The sequence below is a fragment of the Parasteatoda tepidariorum genome, chromosome 9, assembly GCF_982258835.1.
Source record: "Parasteatoda tepidariorum strain Cologne lab strain chromosome 9, Ptep-v5.0, whole genome shotgun sequence".
Taxonomy (NCBI): domain Eukaryota; kingdom Metazoa; phylum Arthropoda; class Arachnida; order Araneae; family Theridiidae; genus Parasteatoda; species Parasteatoda tepidariorum.
Window position 1 is genome coordinate 7,209,223 of NC_141763.1, and position 19,983 is coordinate 7,229,205.

Below are 19,983 nucleotides of genomic sequence, written 5' to 3' on the forward strand. Positions count from 1 at the left end.
TCAAACCAAAGCTTTCCTTATCAGAGTTCTGAGCAAACTTTTACAAAAGTATCATTCATAAATGAAGATTTTGTCTTGAAAGTGTGTGATAGGACCTTCTACGTGAAACAACAAAATAATGAAATTCCTCTGTAACTGCTCTCTGGAAAGCGCATCATGAAGTTAAATTGCAATATAAAATTTTTCTTTAAAGCACACAAGCATTAACAGCAACATGAGATGAAACTGAATTAAGATACCAGCATTTTGGATTCCACATTTGCCAGATAAGAATTACTATTTTTTTAATCTCTTTCTTCGGGCATTGTTCCATACTATATGTGTGAGATGAGTATAAAAGAGAGAAGTGGTTGACATCTTCTGAAAGGATGATTTTTATCTCTCCTTTAATGACTAGTTTGATCACTTGTAATGTGCATTATTCTGAATATTCAAAATATCTTTGAGGAAACTAAATTTATTTATTTAAAAAAAAAAAAATGTTTTAGCTATTACTAATGGACACTAAAAAAAAAAATAATAATATCATAACCCTTATTTTAAACATCCATATACAAAAAAAAAAAAAAAAAAATGCAACACTTCAAAAATTAAAATACACCATCATGTTACTCACTCTGTAAGAACAGCATATCTTGTTGGCACAAGGAAATTTTTTGTATCAAAATTTTTAACCTCCTAAATTATAAAATTAGCTTTTATTTTTAAAAAATAAAATCTCAAAATTTAGTTCAATACAATATTAAAACAATCTATAATCTTTTTTTAATACACATCTTTCTTGATCCAGATATACTAATTTGAATATTTAGAACAAGAATAAACAGAAATTCAAGCTACCTTAAAATTAAAAGTGCATAGGTATGGTAAATGCTTAATTTTCGGCAAGTCAAGGGTGATTGTGAGCCCAGCTTAAAAAACCTGGAAATTTCTTGAGTAAAATCATTAATGTTGCATTTCAAAAAAATAATGTCTTTATAATTTTAATACAAAACAAATGAAATAAAACAAAAATACGACCACCGAAGCCGACGTCTTCAGGGGGTATTTATTTCATTTATTTTGTATTGATACTTTTTTCTGAAATTTCTGCTGCTTTTTAGCGCGTTTTTTTCAAAGAAGTTTTTTCAAAGAAGTTTTTTCCTTTTGATCTTAATTATTTGTGTTTTCTTTCAGTATTTATAATTTTAAATCATTTATATTTTCAAAACATGAAATTCTAAATAAATTATATGCAGTATAATTTAAATGAATAATTATTTATAAGTTTACTTTTACCTCTAATCACATTTATTATTCTACCAGAAAAAAATGTTTACAAATGAAAGAAATGCCAAGTATAAATTCTATTTCCAATGTTTTTAAATAAAATATGCGAGAATTTTAATACATAAATGTGAACGATGATTTCTAGGAACTTCAGGACCTAGATTTTCTGAATAGCAATTAGCTAAATGTCTGGAAATCCGGATTTTTTCTGAGCATGATCATCTCTGGCAAATTCAAAATAGCACATACATAGCTGCCAACTCTACTGGATTTTTCCAGTTTCTCCTGGTTTAATAAAAATTTGCCTGGTTTTTGTACATTTTAGAAAATTCCCTAAAATTGAGTACGTTTTATAAAAATTGCTATTGAAATATAATTTTTATACAGATTATTGCTTGAATATTTAAATAAGTATTGCTAATATATAATGAAGCAATCCTCATTTATAAAAATCAGTTCGAAACGTTTTTTGTTCTAAAATGTTCGGTTTATTTTTATTCAGAACTCCCTTTTTACACATATTAAAAAATCTTAATTATTTCATATGAATTATATGCCTATTCAAAATTACGAGCAAACATAATTCACAACATTTCAAGCATATTTAGTGCCAATTATGACTGGGAAATAGTGCACTTTTTCTATTTTGATGTCGATAAAAATCCCTAAAATTCGCCGTGTCTAAAATATTTAGCACATTTTGCTACAGTTATCATGAAATTTATATTATTTTGTAAAATCTACTTGATTTTTGCCTATGTATGTTGGCAGCTATGCACATAGTTAAAATACAACTCTTAATTTCATAAATAAAAAAAAAGGGCAAATTTGTCTCTACATATTATCTAAATGATTTTATTATTTCTTTACTTTGCCAAGTTTGAACTGATAATAATCCATTAAAATTTTCTTTATTTGTCCCAAGTATTCATTCCAAAATCTAATAATAAGCAGGACACTTACTGTAAAAGTCTTGGGCAAAATTGAAGGATTATGGGATATAAAAGGTGCAAAGAAATTTATAGGTACAGAAAAATGAAGTAAACTGCATATATTATAAGAACTGAAGGAAGTTTATACAGTCAAACCCCGCTATAGTGAACCTTCAAGGGACCGAAATTTTGGTTCACTATAACCGGGAGTTCACTATATCCGTTTCTCAAAAAATTTAACTAGTGGTTTCCAAACTCCTCCCTTTTATTACGCATTATTCATATAAATGACTGAAAAATATTATGTAGCAGCAAAAAATGTGTTATTTTTCATTACTCTTCTACTGAGAACAAAAAGGAGTTGAAATGAGAGCCTTATCAACACATATTAGTGTCCAACCCTTTGACCAATAATGAATAATTTCTCATTCCCTTTGACAGAAAATGCATATTGATCCGACTGACACCTTACAGGTGCATCGTCTGCCTGGGTTGGAAACATCTGCTTGGTTTGTTTAAGGATGGGAAAGTGAGATAAAAGAAGCAAACAAGAAAAAATGCATATCGCTACATTCCCCTCTACAGATGGTTTTGAAAATCGGTATATGCATTTAATTTGAAGTAGAAATTATAAAATTATTACAACAAATTTTTTAAAAAAATCAGTTGAAAACAGAAAAAAGTTCATTATATCCAACTTCCTCACTTTTTTGGTTCACTATATAAACAAAAAATAACATTACACATGTATAGCAAGGCACGGGACCGAACATTTCGTTCACTATATCGGGGTTTGACTGTATTTACATTTTAGCAATAGAATAGATAAAATATTTAATTGAAAACAAGGTTACAGTCCATTTTTGGATAACAAGTTTGTGCTGTCAATTATTTTTGTTTAAACAATTTGATAATAAGCAACACAACCGCCTACAACAGTGATTCTCAACCACTGTGCTGCCAAATATTGGAAATGATACATTAAGTTTGTAATCCTTTTTTTATTACGAGTAAAGTTTAAATTTAAAAAAAAGTGTATATATAAATATCTATACTTTTTATAATTTTTCCACGCTTTTCCTTGTTATTTTAGGTGATTTTTAAATTTCCCGGATTTTTCAGGTTTTCCCTGTTCTCACTGTGGAGTGGCAAACCTGATAAACTACCAGCGATAGTTTATTTAAGAATTGTCTAAAATCAAATAATCAACAAATCACTAAAAAAAAAAAAAAAAAAAAAAAAAAAAAAAAAAAAAAGAGAGAGAGAGAAAAACACTAACATTTTTGGCAAAATTTCAAACTTAAAAAACTGTGCTCGGGGGGGGGGGATATTATGATCAGAGAATTTTTAGCATGAGTGTTGTTTTCATCTGGTTTTAATTTTCAGGACTAAACATTCTAAAAGAGATGCTGTTCCAATAGATGTAACATGGTAATGTACAAAGGATACTCAAAATCAAAAAGAAATCCATAAATATTTAAAATCAAAACAGAACCTATAACAATTTATATTTCTTTTCTACTGGTTGTTAAAAAAATATCATAGTATCCCCCACTTAATAATATCAAATTCATTGTCATACTAAAGGCACAAGAAAATTTCACAGAGCATCTTCATTTTAACGCAATGAACATCAACTATCTTAAAAAAATCTATTTTTTATGACATTGTAGATGGTGCAATGATGATGCCTGACACTGTTAATTAAATTAACAGCTGCAAAAATTTATTCTGATGTCTATAGCACTATACTCAGAACATATCACTGAAAAATGTCTTGAAGCTATTATTAATCCTAAGTAGCAAGTACAGTTTTGTGTGGAACAGGAAAGTGAAATCCTAAGTTCCATTGCTGGTTTTGTTCTCCTTGAGGTCTTTTGTCAAATCAATTGAACACCTTGCTTCCTTTTCAAATTTCTAAGAAGAGTTTTTCTGACTGATTCTGAGAATTTTAAAGGGATCTTAACTTGTTCCTTCTATTTTTATATCAGGTGGATGATAACAAGGCATTGTTAAATTTTTTTTTAATGAAATTCTAATACTTGTGTGGTCTAACAGAATGGACATCAACAATCTTTAAAAAAATCTATTTTTTACGTCATTATAGATGGTGCAATGATGATGTCTGACACTGTAAATTAAATTAACAGCTGTAAAAATTTACTCTGATGTCTATAGAAAACTATTAAACTATTATTAATCCTAAGTAGCAAAGTACAGTTTTGTGTGGAATAGGAAAGTGAAATCCTAAGTTCCATTGCTGGTTTTGTTCTTCTTGAGGTTTTTTTTTCTTGTCAAATCAATTGAACATCTTGCATCCATTTCAAATTTCTAAGAAGAGTTTTTCAGACTGATTCTGAGAATTTTAAAAGGATTTTAACTTGTTCCTTTCATTTTTATATCAGGTGGACGATACAAGGCATTGTTAAAATTTTTTTAAATCAAATTCTAACACTTGCGTGTGGTTCTGAAAACTACTACTTATAAGCCCACATTTTTTTTTTTTACAAAAAAGTTGATCTTTGTACTTTGAAAAATAGATTATCATGTTTCATACAGAATAAAATACACACACTAAAATGTACACTGTAACTACTTATCCAAAATATCTTTCAAGTTTCTGAATTGTTCAACAATACTTCTGTTTAACTATAAACAAGCTCACGGGAATCCCGTTCAAATACTGACCACTGAGATACTTGACCGCTTTCTCAGCTTCCCGCAAACTTAAAAACGTCACTCGAATGTCACCGAGGGGCTCTCCCATGTCACTGTACCTGCGAATCATCCTGTCTTCTGTCACATCAAAGCTGTGAAAAAAATCTAAAAGATCCGGACTTCGAACGAGAGGATGAACGTTACTCATTTCCACAATCACTTCACCAAATATGTCATCATTGATGTACTTGTCTTTGTAGCTTTTCCTGTGCTTTCGAGAAGGCGAACGAGATTGATGACGATACCTTTCAGGTGGATCAGAGTAATCCACATCTACCTCATCCGAAGAATATTTTTCTAGCCTTTTTCGTTCTTCACCTCTTTTAAAACTGTTCTTCTTACCGAAATCCCCCATTTTTTCATATGCAGCAGGGGACTCGCACCTTTCCTCTGAATCTTTCCTCCGAGCTTCTTTGACGGTTTTGTGGGAAATTACTTTCACAATTTCAATTTCTTTTTCTGGAGTCAACTTGGAGAGTTTAAGGGTGGGATTGTTTTTGACAGATCTATCAAAAGCTTCATCCGCCTTTGTGTTTTTTGCTACAGATTGCTTGATTTTTACTTCAAACTTTACTGGCATCCTCAGATCCTCCTTGGATCTTGAATCGAAATATTCCTCGTTTGCTTTACCTCTGAGGTAATCTTCATCGATGTCAGATTGAAATCTCTTCTCTTCGTTGTGGCCTCTATTTGAAGGAGAACTCTGAAATCTCTCCTCTTCATTGTGGCCTCTATTTAAAGGAGACTGAAATCTCTTCTCTTCATTGTGGCCTCTATTTGAAGGAGACTGAAATCTCTCCTCTTCACCATAGCCTCTATTTGAAGGAGGCTGAAATCTCTCCTCTTCATTGCGACCTCTATTTGAAGAAGAATTCTGAAATCTCCTCTCTTCACTGTGTTCTCTATTTGACGAAGATCTCACCTCTTCACCGTGGTCTCTATTTGCAGAATAATCCATGTTACGATCATTTTTTTTAAATGAATGTTGAAAACCAGTGGGACTTCCTGCACCTTTATGAAAGGAATTGTTCTGTACGGAGATCAAATTCGAATTATCACGAAAAGATCGATTGGGAGGGTCCCATACATGAGGAGATTTTGCCGGTAAATTTCCCACCGGGACTAAATTAGAGGATGATTTATCTGCATAATCATGCTTGGCTTTGTGAGTGCTCAGTATTTTGGTCATTTCATCGTACAAAACCTGCTTCACGCAAATCATGTTCTGGCCAATTTTCTGACCATGGCATTTAAGGGCGGCATCAAAGTCTCTGATATTCGTAAATTCCGCAAACCCCCTGCCGGTGGGTTTTCGCTTGTAACTGACCAAAAGGTGTAAGGCATCGGGTTTCACCCCTCCGTGTTCTTCGAAGAATGCAGACATCAAGGAGATTTTTATGAAAAACGGCAATCCAGTGAGCAGAGCGCACAGAGGCCGCTTCGGTCCAGGCGGCTTCTCGAACGCCGCGGGAGTGTGCAGGGGGAGATATAAACTAGGATTAAAAAATCCATTATTTCTTCCCTTGGTGTCCATCATTTCCTGTCTGGTGCAAGGTATCATTTCGATGAATGCGAGGCCGAGTTTCTTTCCGTGCATCAAACGAGCCCTCTCGTAGTCGGCCATGTTGGTGAAACATATGTAACCCTCGCCTGTCATTTTTCCGGACGGCAAACACTCCAAATAGACATCCGCGATTTGAAATCCGTAAAAGAAATGCATTATCTCCTCGTGAGTGATGGTGAAGGGCAAGCCTTTAATTTTGTAGTAGAGCTCAGCGTCTTGAATGATGGCTTGTCCAGGAAGGGGTGGAACGGAAGGAGGCGGGAAATATTTCTCATAGACACTGTTCGGACACTCGCTCACTGTGATGATTTTGTTATTGAAAATATATGTTGCTTGAGCTAAGATCTGATTGAAATCTTCTTTATTCATCAACTTCAGGAACGCTGTCCCAGTCTTGAAGCCGGAATCGTCCACCTCCCACCTGATGTTATCCTGCGGGGCAAATATTCCTTTCAGCATGGCTTGCAAATCACTGTTTGTCCAGAGGGGATCTAAACCCGAGATCGTAATATAATATCCAGTGAAGGGGATGAAAGATTGCTGCACGGAGGAAACAGCAACGAAAGGAGGGGGAGGAAAAGCTTGAAATTCTGGAACACCAGCCAAAGGATTCACACCAGGAATAAAGTTAGACATAGCCGCAACTGACGGCTGATTTCCCATCAAGTCTGGGATGGCGCCGAAAAACCCTTCTCCAAAAGTCTGCACGGGTTTAGGGTATGGTTCCACAGTGAGGGGAGGAATTTGTTTGCTCATCCCGGATTTATCGTCTCCACACGAGCTCATGCCGAAGGCGCTTTCGACGAATCCGGTGTTCAATGCTTTTGCAATCCTTTCTTCTAACTGACGCTGTTCCTCGCTGGTTGCCAGACTGTTCGGTGAATCAGGACCAGTTTTGATATTTCGAGTACGTTCGTCGTATTTGGAATCATGGTAACTTCTTTTATTATCAGATCTAAAGGAATCTGCATAACTGTCACAAGTGCTGCCGAAAGGTGAAATGCCTCTCGAGTTAGGACTACTTTGACGAGGCGGCGAAGATCTTCGATAATTGGAAGAACGTGATCGTTCGTAAGGGGATCTCGACCTCCTAGGTGAATGGCTTCTTCTACTGTAGCGATCTTCACGAGGTGAGTGAGATCCGTAATTTTCACGGTGATTTCTTTGCGAGCTTCGATCACGACCACGAAGAGGACTTTGCCTGGAGTGTCCATAGCTTTTATACTTACTAGAAGGAATCAAAGACTCGTACTTCGTGATTCGTTCAATGGCATGCTGCATTTCCATGTAGCTGCTTAATAAGAGTTTGATTTTGGAGTCTTTAATTTTACCACGATCTTTCCTCATAGCAATGCGAGCATCCTCATCCGAATTGAAAGCAATGAAAGCATCCCCCTTGTCACCACCGACAATGTGCACACCGCCATCTGGAATATGCAAACCCCGAAAGAAGTGACGTATATCAGACGATTTAGCCGAAAGAGGCAGATTTTGAAGTCGGATTATTACAGACATAGCCTTCAAAGAAAATAACAACCTAATGGAAAATAAAAAGGAAAATAATACATTAAATGCCAATAAATTTATGAAAACACATTTGAATATCAAGTCCTTTTATATACAAAAACATAGAAAAGTATTGTTATTGAAAACAAAAATCATTATATTTTCTTATTATTTTTGTTAAATATAAGGCATTGATACAAAACATAATATTCAAGTTTTAGGTTTCGGCAGGGTCTGTTTATTTGTCATCCGAAACATTCATCTTTTATAAAGCTACTTACAGAATTTCACTCTTTTTCAAGGTAACTTATTTCTTGAAACTCTTTTTCAAGGTAACTTATTCTTATTTACCCAGCTACGTCACAGTACATACAATTGAACAAAACACGCCCAGTTTTTGCAATTCACAATGAAAACTTTCAAATAAAATATTGAAAACTGTCAATCAAAACAGAATATTTTCATTTATCAAGTTAAAACAAATCACACAAAATCTTTCTGCTACACCCCAAGTTTTCTCAGGATTGTAACCTGATGTTCAAAATTAAGGTGGCAAAATTTTTTTTTCAAAATAATTCTAAATTGCTACCAATAAAATTGAAAGAATTTGCTTATTATATATTTTGTAGAATGGGTACAGCAACAACAACAGTGAAAAAGTAGTTGTTTATTGGTAGTTTTTGCTGCACAACTGTAATAAAGTAAGTTATAGCATCTGGAATTTCTGCCTACAGTTTAGTGATTATTGTATTAAAAAAAATAATAAAACCAGATTATCCTGTTTGCAGTAAGAAAGAGTCCCATAATTGCATAAGACATGTTAAGATACGGTTCCCAGTAGATCACCGAAGTCAAGCATAACTGGCTGCGGTCAGTGCGCAGGTGGGTGACCACTTTGATCAGTCTGTGTAGGGACAGTGTGGTATGGGCCCTTGTTAAACTGTTCAACCGTAAAGTGCTCGACTTCACACGCAGGTCATTGGGCTACCAAACCCCTCTGCAGAGGATCAAAATCATGATGGCATGTCTTCAGATCATCCTCAGGGATGTATCCCAGAGTGACACCAATAGCCCATTGAGCAGCTTTAGTGCGACGTAAATGAACTACAACAACAACAAGATGATTCCTTGAGATGGAGAGCTATTTGAACCTGATCAGCCTGAAGCGGAGTTGGTTTCATTGCTACGAGTGGCATTGAAACTGGTATCCAGCTAGTGGAACCAATTTCAAACAAATGGTAGATCCTCTTCAGAAGATCAAAATCGCAATGGCATGTCTTCAGATCATCTTCAGGGATTTTTCCCAAACCAACACCAATAGCCCATTGTGCAGCTCTAGTGCGACATAAAAGTGATGGCATGATTCAGGTCAAACTACAACAACAGCAAGATGATTCCTTGACCTATTTGAACCTGATCAGACTGAAGCGGAGTTGGTTTGATGGCTACAAGTGGCACTGAAAGTGGTATCCAGGTAGTGGAACCAATTTTAAACAAATGGTATTGTCATCACTACTAGGCAATTTGGGTGTAGTGTGGCAGGCATCCTCGTGGTGCACCCTGGGTAACACTAAATCTGCTACAGCCTTCGTCTATGACTGGGGAGCATCTATCTGATTGCCCCTCTCTTCTTGACATTCGTCCCTGTGACGACTTTTGTGCCCTCTCACTTTCTTGACGCCTTATATCTGAGAAGACAATGGTGGTCGTAATTTCATATTAAAAAAAAAACTACTAGGCAATTAAGCTCACATTGACATAAGCTTAAAAGGGCTTCTAAGCTTATTTGTGGCCTTGCCTCTGTGTCTGAAATAAGAATTTGTAGGCAAACAGATATAGACCTCTAGCAAAAGGGGGCTTTTTTGATCAGCCATCGGCCGCGTCTTTTTGACTGAATCTAAGGATAGCCTGGATGTTGCTGACACGCATCAGAACAAGACACAAGAATGCGGGTGCGTTCTTTTCAGTGACAAAATCTGCCAATTCGCAAAAGTCCTTCATGTTCCCATAACAAATCAAAACGTCTAGGGCTACTGGATTGGAGATCGGGTTTTCTCTGATTCAGGTCAGAATTACGATCTGTGGATGATTGAATGGGTTCGCCGTATAAATGGGTGTGACATATGAGTGTGGCAGAAGTCAAATACTTGGCCATAGATGGCACCACTGAAAAACAAGAAACGCACACTCTGCCTTAAATTTGCTCGGTTTCACCAAACAGGCTTGCCGTGTGGCAAGTGGTATTAGAAACAACAATATAAAATAAATTCACAGATTTGATGGTAAAGGAATCCTTGTCAACATAATGTTGGGCTTTTGTGCCACCACACATCGCTAGAGTGATGAGTTCCTTGAAGCCTATGTTCAGGGGTGGTACTACTGGCCCAGACATCTTTTACAAAGGTGAAAATGAGCGGACATATAGAACTCAAATTGTGTATGATTTTCTTTAAGAGGACTTTTGATGTATGAGTTAGCCCTTCTTAAAAGTCTCCTGATCTCGATCCTACTGAACATGTTTGGGATGGTCCTGGAATAGCCGCTGAACAACGGAACTCCCTCCTAAGGCAGTTCAGGAGTTAAAAGCTAATGATGTGAGTTAACGTACTTTGTTGCCACAAGAACTTCTGGACACCCCCATGAACAGTATGAGGCTTGTATAGCAGTGCTACACTCCATACCAAACAGATTTTTCCGGAGACAAAGTAGGGTACGTAGTTAAATGTTTCAACAAAATAAGCACCTTTTAAGTACTTCTTAAGCACTCAAAAAATATTTTTAAGCACTATGTACACTAACAAAATGCAAAATAATTTTCAAAAACTTTACATGATAAAATAACTAGTTTCTGACAAAGAACTCCTTTCTTGATTATATTAGCCATTATAAAATGATCAAGAGATTTTTCGGTTCAATATCAGAAAGTGGAAAATGAAGCCTGACATTGAGAATATCTTGCAAAATGCAACAGAGTTGCACATGAGAGTGCAAGAATCTCACGAAACCCAGCTCAGCATATGCACAAGCGGACTCCCACGTATTACATTAAACATGCAAAATAAGTGACATGGTAGCAAACAGTTTTCTACCGCGGGCCGAGCATTAAGGGTTGGCGGGCCGCAGGTTGTGTACCCCTAATGTAAACTAAAAATAATAAGTACATACTTATATTTATGAAAACAAGGGACAATCCATTTAAAAATAAAACATTACAATAGGTTTCGATATTTCGTATAAAAGTAAAATCAGGAAGCAATATTTTTTTAAAAGAGTAAATATAAAGGGAAAGTAAATATAAAGGGAATTTTTTTGTACTACATTAAATTTTATATATTTAAATTTAAACTAATATTTACTGCTAAAAAATAGTACTGATCATTTTTTGAGTTAATCATTAAATGTTCAACAATAAAATAATTAACTATTCAGAAATTTGAGGTGCATCCAGAAAGTAAGTTTCCCTAATTTATTAAAAAAAAGAACTCACACTTTCAGGAAAATACTTATTGGCAACTAGTACAGCAATGTTTCAGCTATTTTTCAACATAGCCACACCAGAATTGAGACACTTGTTACATCGTGGGATCAACTTTTGTATCCCTCTGTCGTAGAACTCTGCCGCCTGTGAACGGAACCAGCACATGTGGCAGACGTCTACCGTTACTGTGAAAACACTGTGGAAATTGTGACGTGCCATTCAAAACAAGAGTCGTGGAATGCTTACTGCAAGTGTTGAGCTCCTCCATGACAATACTTCTCCACATACGACATGACGCCCAGCAGCTGTTTTGACGGAATTTGGCTTGGAGTTGTTTGATCATCCACCCTACAGCCCTCCTAGCCAACTTTCCAGTTTTCTTGCACCTCAAAGAAATTCCTGTCCTCCTCTGAGCGTTTTGGCAACGACGAAAATCTGAAGACGTCTGTCACATGCTGGTTCCGTTCACAGGCACTTACTTCAAATAGAAAAAAAAATACCTCAAGTTTTTTTTAAAATGGATATCAATCATTGATTGTTTTTAAAGTTATCTCATTTTTAAGTAGATTATTTTAGGAATCTAAATTAAGAATTGGGCATGAGAAATATCCTTTTAAAGTATTTTAATAATTTCTAGTAACAAGTTAGTTGGAACAGACACTACAGTAAAGAAATCAATGATCATTATGTAGTTGAATTGAATTGATCTAAGAAGTCCTGAAGCAGAACTTTTTCCTGCTTTTTGTGAAACTTCCCAAGCACTAATATTTTGGTTTAAGATACTTTCAATTATAATAATTACTAATTTAAAGTAACAGAAACATTGTGTTTACAGAAGAAAGCATAGAACAAAAATGTATAAAAAATTGTAATTGAGAAAACAAATTTTTTTTAAAATTTTAATATTATAGGCGATATTCTCGCATTTTGTAGGTGGAAAAATGCACTAATTATTTCCTTTTTTGAATTCTGCAAATTATTAAAAAAATTAAAATTCGTAAAAAAATTAAACGATAATAAATTCAAATTCGTACATTAACTCCCAAAATTAATATCACGAATCACGCGAATAAGACTCCTTAAAAAAAGAGATACTCAAATAAGTATTTATAAAATATGGTGTTCATTAAAGAAAGAAAGAGCATCATTTCTAGAGTGAACTATCTTTTAAACTTTCGCAATTATTTTATTCTATATTATTAATTTGAAATTCTAGCTGAAGCCAGTCATTGCCGATTTTTTAAAAAAATCTCAAATGAGAATAGAAAAAATGATTATTATTTCTTTCTTCTCTGACACTCAAGAAGACATATAGGGTGACCCGGGGAAATTCACGATCACTCTGTTTCTGGGGTAAATAATGATCACCTAAGTTTTATTTTAAAAGAATTATTATTTTTTAAATTTGAGACATGGACAAGAATGCTTGTACCCTTTACTAAAGTATAACTACATTTACTTAATAATAGTTTTTGTTTAATCTAACAAAATAAGTATCCTTTAAACTGCTTTCTGTATTTTCCATATCAAAGATGGGTTTCAAATAATGCACATTTCTGCAAAGATCCCTCTCCTTCTCTTAATAATAAATATTTTGAGTTACTTTATTTTTCTTTGATAAAAAAAATAGTGTAAGCTTTTGTTTAATTGTTTCACATCTACTGTAAACATTATTATTGATTGTAGGAAAATATATCAAATGTTGCCCCCTACAGATGGGGTAATTATTGATCACTGGGGTAATTCCTGATCATTGTCATTTCTTCTTATAAACAGTATGAAAAAATAGCTAATTGTCTTTTCTTAAGTAACAATTCATATTTATTAAGTGGAACAACTATAAAACATATTTTAACTGTAATCACAAAATTTGTTTTTAACTCTATACAAGACAAATGTGTTCTGATTTGCACCATTTCTGGTTTGTCTTACCTTCCTTCTTTCTTAATTTTATGTGTGTACATTGTTAGAATAATTTTTAAGTTTATAAATTAACCTAATATAAATATGGTGAGAAATTATAAGCCTGAAAAGGATACTAAGTTTCTAGAAAGCAAAATCAGTGAATTTCTTTTAATGATTGAAAATGAAAATTTCAGTGCGAAAGCTGCTGCCAGAGCTGTTGAGTTGACATACCTTACCTAACTTTACACTCTCACTTAATGAAGTTAAAAAGTCCAGCAAAAGTAATCTCTCTTATATTCCAGCAGAACTTGAGAATGAGTTGGCTGCTTGCCTAAAATGCATGGCACAATGCTAAGATTTTTTGAAAATTTAAAGCGTTAATCTTTATTCTTGCTTTTACATAAATCGTTTCATTAGCTGCTTAAACATGTATTTTTGGTTTCTTTGTTTGATCTTGATGTCTTATTTGTAAATTATCAATGTATAATTATTTTTAAACAGCCCCTTTACTATAAAAACTGGTGATCAGTAATTACCCCAGAAGTGATCAGGAATTACCTCAGAAATGATCAAGAGAAGGGGTAATTCCTGATCACTTAAAATCTTTAAATTCTAAATAGATTTTCAAACAAAAGAAGGTAGCATAGGACTCATCTCATAAACCCTCAAACTTCCAGTAAATATTAAAATTCTATCTAGAATATTTTTTTCACAAAATACATGTTTGCATTTTTTGATCAGAAATTACCCCAGATCACCCTACTAAAAAAAATTCTTCAGAAAAAAAAAACATTTTTCGAAAAATTATGCAGAAAGGAAAACCAAAAATTTTCCCTCCTAAACAAAAATCTTTCTACAAAAATTCTGTAACGTTCTGCGACAATGTCACAGTAATTCTACCTAAGAAGCAAAAATACCATTAATATGTTCTCCACTTTTAACTTGATGACCAGATTTTACTTTATAAAAAAATCAAGGTGAACAAGATTTTGGAATATATAACATTTGGAAGTTTGGTGGAAATGAACTACACACGAATTAATTATGTTCAATCATTTTAATTCGGACATTGAATAAAACTGTAAATTCAAGCTATGATCAAACTACAACAAGCAATAGTAATAGCACGAGTAAACAATATTTTCAATAAGTATTACATTTAAAAATGATTAAGTAAAAAACTGAGTATGAAATATTAATAAGATAATATCTTTTTAATCTGAGGCACAGGAAAAAAACAGATAAAAAAATAAACACTGGATATGCATGTTTGAGAAATAGATATTAACTAGAATATGAATTATAATAAAAACCACAATCTTTTGAATAAAATCATACAGGAATCGTTGGAGTTTACTATTTTTATAACATCATCAGCGAAAATAAAATCTTTTCACGTCTTCTTAACTGATCCGGAATAATAGATAAACCATGGACGTCTTTGGCTGCCTGTCTTTGATCATGATCAAGCAATTGTACGTCACTAACAATCCAATTTGATTGCCAACAAAGCAAGAAGCTTATTCTGATAGTTACTTTGGTAGGGGTTAGTAAGTGAGGTCTAAATTTCAAAACGGGTAGAAATAGTCAAGCAAAAGTATTTTGAAAATGAGCGTAGATGGTCTTTAGTCTAAATTCACTTTATTAGTTCTGCCAATATAAGTTAAAGTTATATACAAATTCGTTTTTGTTTATTAATTTTGATCAATTTTAAAGAGCAAACATGGCAAGCACATCAACGTCAAAGCCTCAGAAAATACCTAAAGTTGCAAAGGTAAGATGGATAGTTGATTATGCATGTGTTAAAAAATAATGGAAAATAAAGTCCATTATTTGAAAAATGTTTTATTATTTTATCGGGAATATTTTTGTATCAGGGTCTACGTCTAATTATATGCAATAGCCATTTATGTTGCTTCAGCTGCGTCGAAAATATATGTGAAAATATTTTAAGCTCCAACGAGTAACAAAATAAAAGAAAAAACCCCATCTTAGAATGTTAGATAGAGGGGATATTTCCGAATCGTAATCTGCCACTCTAACTACATTCGCCAAGGTGCCAAATTGATTTCAAACGGGAGAATTTTTTAAAGAAAAACATGTAGAGTAGCTATGAGTTATACCCTTCAAGCTGGTACCTTTCTATGATGTTTTATTCAGTTTCTCACTGGCCATTGTCAAGACGGGACGATTATTCTGCCTCAGATCACGATATGGAAATAATCTTTACAGAGTAACCGCGCACCTAGAAAGTCATGAATATTTGTATTGATCAAAATTTGTCATGATTTTAACTATTTTGTTTAAAAATGTCATGGATTTAGGTCACCGAAAAATTTTATTTTTAAAATGGAATCTCCCCTCCCCCATTTTGTGGTGTTCCAAATAGCTGAATTTGTAACAATATCTCCACTCAGAATCATATTTATTAAAATATGGAATGTTTTTACCATCATTTCTAGAGCAAAGTGTCTTTTAAACTTCTGCGATTTCTGAATTATTATTTATTTATTTTTATTTTATCAATTTAAAATTCTAGCTGAAGCAAACCAGTAATTGGCAAATTTTTTTTAATTCCGAAATAAGAACAGAAAAATCAGGAGTATTTCTTTCCTTTCTGATGAACAAGAAAAGTATCTTTAGAATATTATTCTGTAGAAAAAAAAGAAGAAAAATTATTTGCTCAGCTGTATTTTTTTCAGCTATTTTACTCCGTTTTTTAAGTTTAAAATCAATAAATATGAAATTGCAGAGTGTAACAGTTTTGGTTATACCTATCACTTCAATTAATGTTATAATGCTTTTTTTAATTTATTATTCTGTTTTTGTTAGAGAAAATAGTAACTTCGTTAAGTCATGAAAAGTTGTTGGAATTAATCCTGGAAAGTCATGAATATCTAAAGTATAGCAGGTACCCTGCCTTTAGATAGGTACATTATTTACCTTGTACTGGAGCTGCACAGCGAGCTATTGGCAACGCTTGAGAAGCATTCCTGAGGATGAGCTGCAGACTTATCATCACAGTTTTGATTCTTGGTTTTGGTAGTCCGACAATCTACACAAAGTTGAGCACTTTACGGTAGAACAGTTTTACATGGACTGATACCCTGCTCCTTAGGTTGGTGGATCTAAGCTAGGTGATCACATACTGATTGTAGCCAGTAATGCTTGACTTTGGTGTTCTACTGGACCAGTCCACTGTGGGACCATCCCAGAAGATCAGGGTAAAACTTGCCCCCACCCCTGGACAAAACTGCAACATATTTTTGAATAGATACTTATACAGAAATATTTTGAATGAATAGGTTACAGAGTTCAAAAATCATAAAAATATTGTAAAGTACTAAAATATTTTAAAAAATTGGCACTTCAAATAAAATCTATTATTACGAAGTTTAAAAGTTACTATTTCCTCCTAAAAAAGGGCATTGTTCACAAATATTTGCCAGGGGTCTATCTAGGTATTTTTTAGAGGTACATGTTTTGTGAAAATTTAGACATAATTTGTGAAAATTTAAAATTTTGTTGAAAAATCACAAAAATATGATTAAGAAAGAAAAAATATTTTTAAAAATTGGCACTTCAAATTAAAATCATTTATGATAGGTAAATTTCTGTAAATTTTTCCCTATATAAAGAAAGATAATTTCGCTATTGTAAAATTGTGGGCTTAAAATTGCATAAAAATCATTGTCCATAGTTAAATTTCAACTTGAATTTAATAAAAACATTCATTTAGCAATACTAGCACTAAAAGCTATTTTCATTATGATAACATTTTTGACTAGCTCATAACAGAAAAAAAGTTTCACAGAGAAAAAAATTTTTTCATAAAAAATAAAGCACTGTTAGAATAAATTTACAATAGTGTTTAAGATAATGTTTGAAAGTTTAAAATAATGTTTGAATTTTGATTTTCTATGAAGTTTACAAAGGGAGACCCTTGCTGTTTCATTTTAAAAAATCAGCTAAAAAAAAGCTCAACTTTGATATGGCGTTAGTGAGCGGTTAGGTTCACCATATTGCTGTATCTGACCAAACATGTGCTACCTTTTCGTAAAAGACATCTGGCAAAACAGCTCCTCTTTTCCCTAGATTGTATGAGGACTTGCTTTATTAAAAGTATTTTGTGAAACTACCATTTTTCTACTAAGTTGAATTTGTGAACATACCGCTAAACGGTAGTAAATATACCCGGACAGACCCCTGATATTAAAATAGGAAATATCGTGAGACTGGTACACACTGACCGCGAGAAGAATTCAAGGTTCCATCTGGTGAAGGCCGATGATAACTTTATTTAAATTAGAGCTTCACAGTTGCATATGATGATCAGGGATCTGTTTAGAAGAAATTTGGGTCCACTAATGGACCCCCTTCGTAAAATATCTTTTCATCGAAACGGATCCTTCACAAAATATTTTAACTTAAAAACTGACCCTTCGCAAAATAATTTATCTTTTAATCGGACCCTTCACAAATTTGTTTATCTTCATTATTGGTTTGTTAAAACTTCTGTCAATTTTTTTGAAAAAAATATTATATATTTAAGAATTGTTTAAGTGTACTTAATGCGTTACACATTAAAAGTGATACATTACTAGGTTGTGTTATTTAAAATATATCAATTGAAATTATTAAAAATGTGAGTGTTTCCATTATTCATCCGAAATGAGTATTCTGCGTTCAGCAGTATAGGATAAATACCAAATATTTGTTTGTTGCATCTCTAATTCAGTTGCAGCATTTGCTGTTTATTTTTCAAAATTTAATTTTTTTAAAATTTAATTTTTTTAAAATTATAATTTTACAGTATTGAGCATAATCTTATATCTATTTACAATTTAAAAACTTCTTGTAAAGGATTTTTGCAATAACCGTACCTTATTTGCACAAATTCTCAAAAACAGGACCCTGGTTGAAAGAATCTGACTTAACGCTTATTTTATATTCAGAAATTACGAGTAATTTTTTCACAATTTTACAAAGACCGGACCTTTCACAAAATGTCTGGACAGACCCCTGGTGATGATTTACACATATTTAACATTGAAAAAATCGTTTGATATCATTGATCGACAAAAAGCTACGCTGCTCAATGTTGTATATAATTTTTGTTTTTTATCTTAGAAACCAAACCATTCCCTTCGTTTTGTTTTCATTTTTTAATTTCTTTGCAATTACTTAGAAGAATTTAGTTTACTTAGTATTTAGTTATTCTGTAAAAAAAAAATTTGCATTTAAATTTCATTTATTTTAAGAAGCTAAAACTAAGTGTATTTTTCCTTTTTATTTAGTTTAAGGCAGTTAAAAATAGAATTGATAAAACCAACTATTTTTTATTTCAGTTTTTTATTGATATTAAATAATAAAAATACATATTTTTTTATATATTATTTTAAACTCTGCAGGGGTCTGTCTCGGTTTTAAGACATAATTTGTGAAAATTAAAAATTATCAAGAAAATATGGATTTATCATTTCGTATGGGATACAAAAATAAAATTCAAGGAAAAGGTATTTTGTGAAACTACCATTTTTCCTAAAGTTGAATTTATGAAAGTACTGCTAAATGGTATTAAATTTGGCCTGGACAGACCCCTGCTCTAGCATGATAGCATGATTGATCTAATATGATTTACAAGAATAGTAATTTTAATTACTGTTGTTGTAAATCATATTACTTATTGTATTTATAAGGGTCTTTGAAGGATTTTCTTATTAATTATTTTGGTTTTGTTATAGGTTAAAAACAAGACACCAGCAGAAATACAAATAACTGCCGAACAACTATTGAGGGAAGCAAAAGAGAGAGACTTGGAAATTTTGCCACCAGTACGTTTATTTTTGCTAAATAATTTAGCATTGTGTATATTTTAAGTTTTTTTTTTCTTCGTACAAATGATTATATTTTATAACATCTGGTTTTTTTACGCAATGTGTTTTTTGATTGTCTCAATTGTTTAAAACTAATTCTAGCAGCTTTTTTAGATCATGGTGCTTAGCGTTTTTGAAAAGTGCTTAAAGGTGCTTATTTTCCATTTTCATTATTTAAAAGTCCTTAAAGGTGCTTTTTTTCATTGGATGTTTTTAAAAAGTGCTTGATTTTTGTAGATTTTCGCCGCTAATTATGCAAAAGCGTGCTTTTTACATTGTTCTATTCAACGTTTTCACAATTCATTTAACCACAATCCATTTCGACGATAATATGGATTTGGCGTACCATGAATCCATAGCATATGAAAGTGAAAGCGCCAATCATTTTAGAAAAAGTTGCGAGTTTGTATATACGTATACTGAGCTGGGTTCGGTAAGATTATTGCCTTCTCATGTGCAACTTTGCTGCATTTTGCAAGATATTCTCAATTTCAGACTTCATTTTCCACCCTCTGATATCGAACCGAAAAATCTCTCGATCGTTTTATAACAGCTAATATAATCAGGAAAAGAGATCTTTGTCAGAAATTAGTTACTTTCAGTCTTTGAAAATTGATTAACAATTTGTTAATGTATATAGTGCTTAAAAATATTTTTGAGTGCTTAAAAAGTACTTAAGAGGTGCTATTTTTATGTCGAAAGATTTGACTATGCACCTTGTAGATGAGGGTAGTA

The 19,983-nt window shown here is 32.9% G+C and overlaps 2 protein-coding genes across 5 annotated transcripts in view; one reads left to right on the forward strand and one right to left on the reverse strand.

The window, feature by feature from the left end:
• Positions 1-4,482: 4,482 nt before the first annotated feature.
• On the reverse strand, positions 4,483-14,819 carry LOC107457124 (RNA-binding protein 12). Of its 2 annotated transcripts, none has more exons than XM_016075201.4 (2): positions 14,711-14,819; positions 4,483-8,020 (listed from the first exon to the last, which is right to left on the reverse strand). In XM_016075201.4, exon 2 carries the CDS (start codon positions 7,996-7,998, stop codon positions 4,831-4,833), a length of 3,168 nt encoding a protein of 1,055 aa, XP_015930687.3. In that variant the 5' UTR covers positions 7,999-8,020; positions 14,711-14,819; the 3' UTR covers positions 4,483-4,830. The 2 variants fall into 2 exon arrangements, with proteins under 2 accessions (XP_015930687.3, XP_087006882.1); XM_087150756.1 differs by lacking the exon at positions 14,711-14,819 and adding an exon at positions 11,477-11,607 and having other exon boundaries at positions 4,489-8,020.
• LOC107448709 (crooked neck-like protein 1) overlaps positions 14,804-19,983 on the forward strand; it is a 64,564-nt gene continuing 59,384 nt past the window's right edge. Inside the window, exons 1-2 of one of the 3 annotated variants that reach the window (XM_087150759.1) lie at positions 14,804-15,146; positions 19,117-19,206. In XM_087150759.1, coding sequence (XP_087006885.1) covers positions 15,096-15,146; positions 19,117-19,206 — 141 coding nt within the window. In that variant the 5' untranslated portion in view covers positions 14,804-15,095. The remainder of the gene's footprint in view (positions 15,147-19,116; positions 19,207-19,983) is intronic. The other 2 variants (XM_087150757.1, XM_087150758.1) reach the window with 2 other exon arrangements.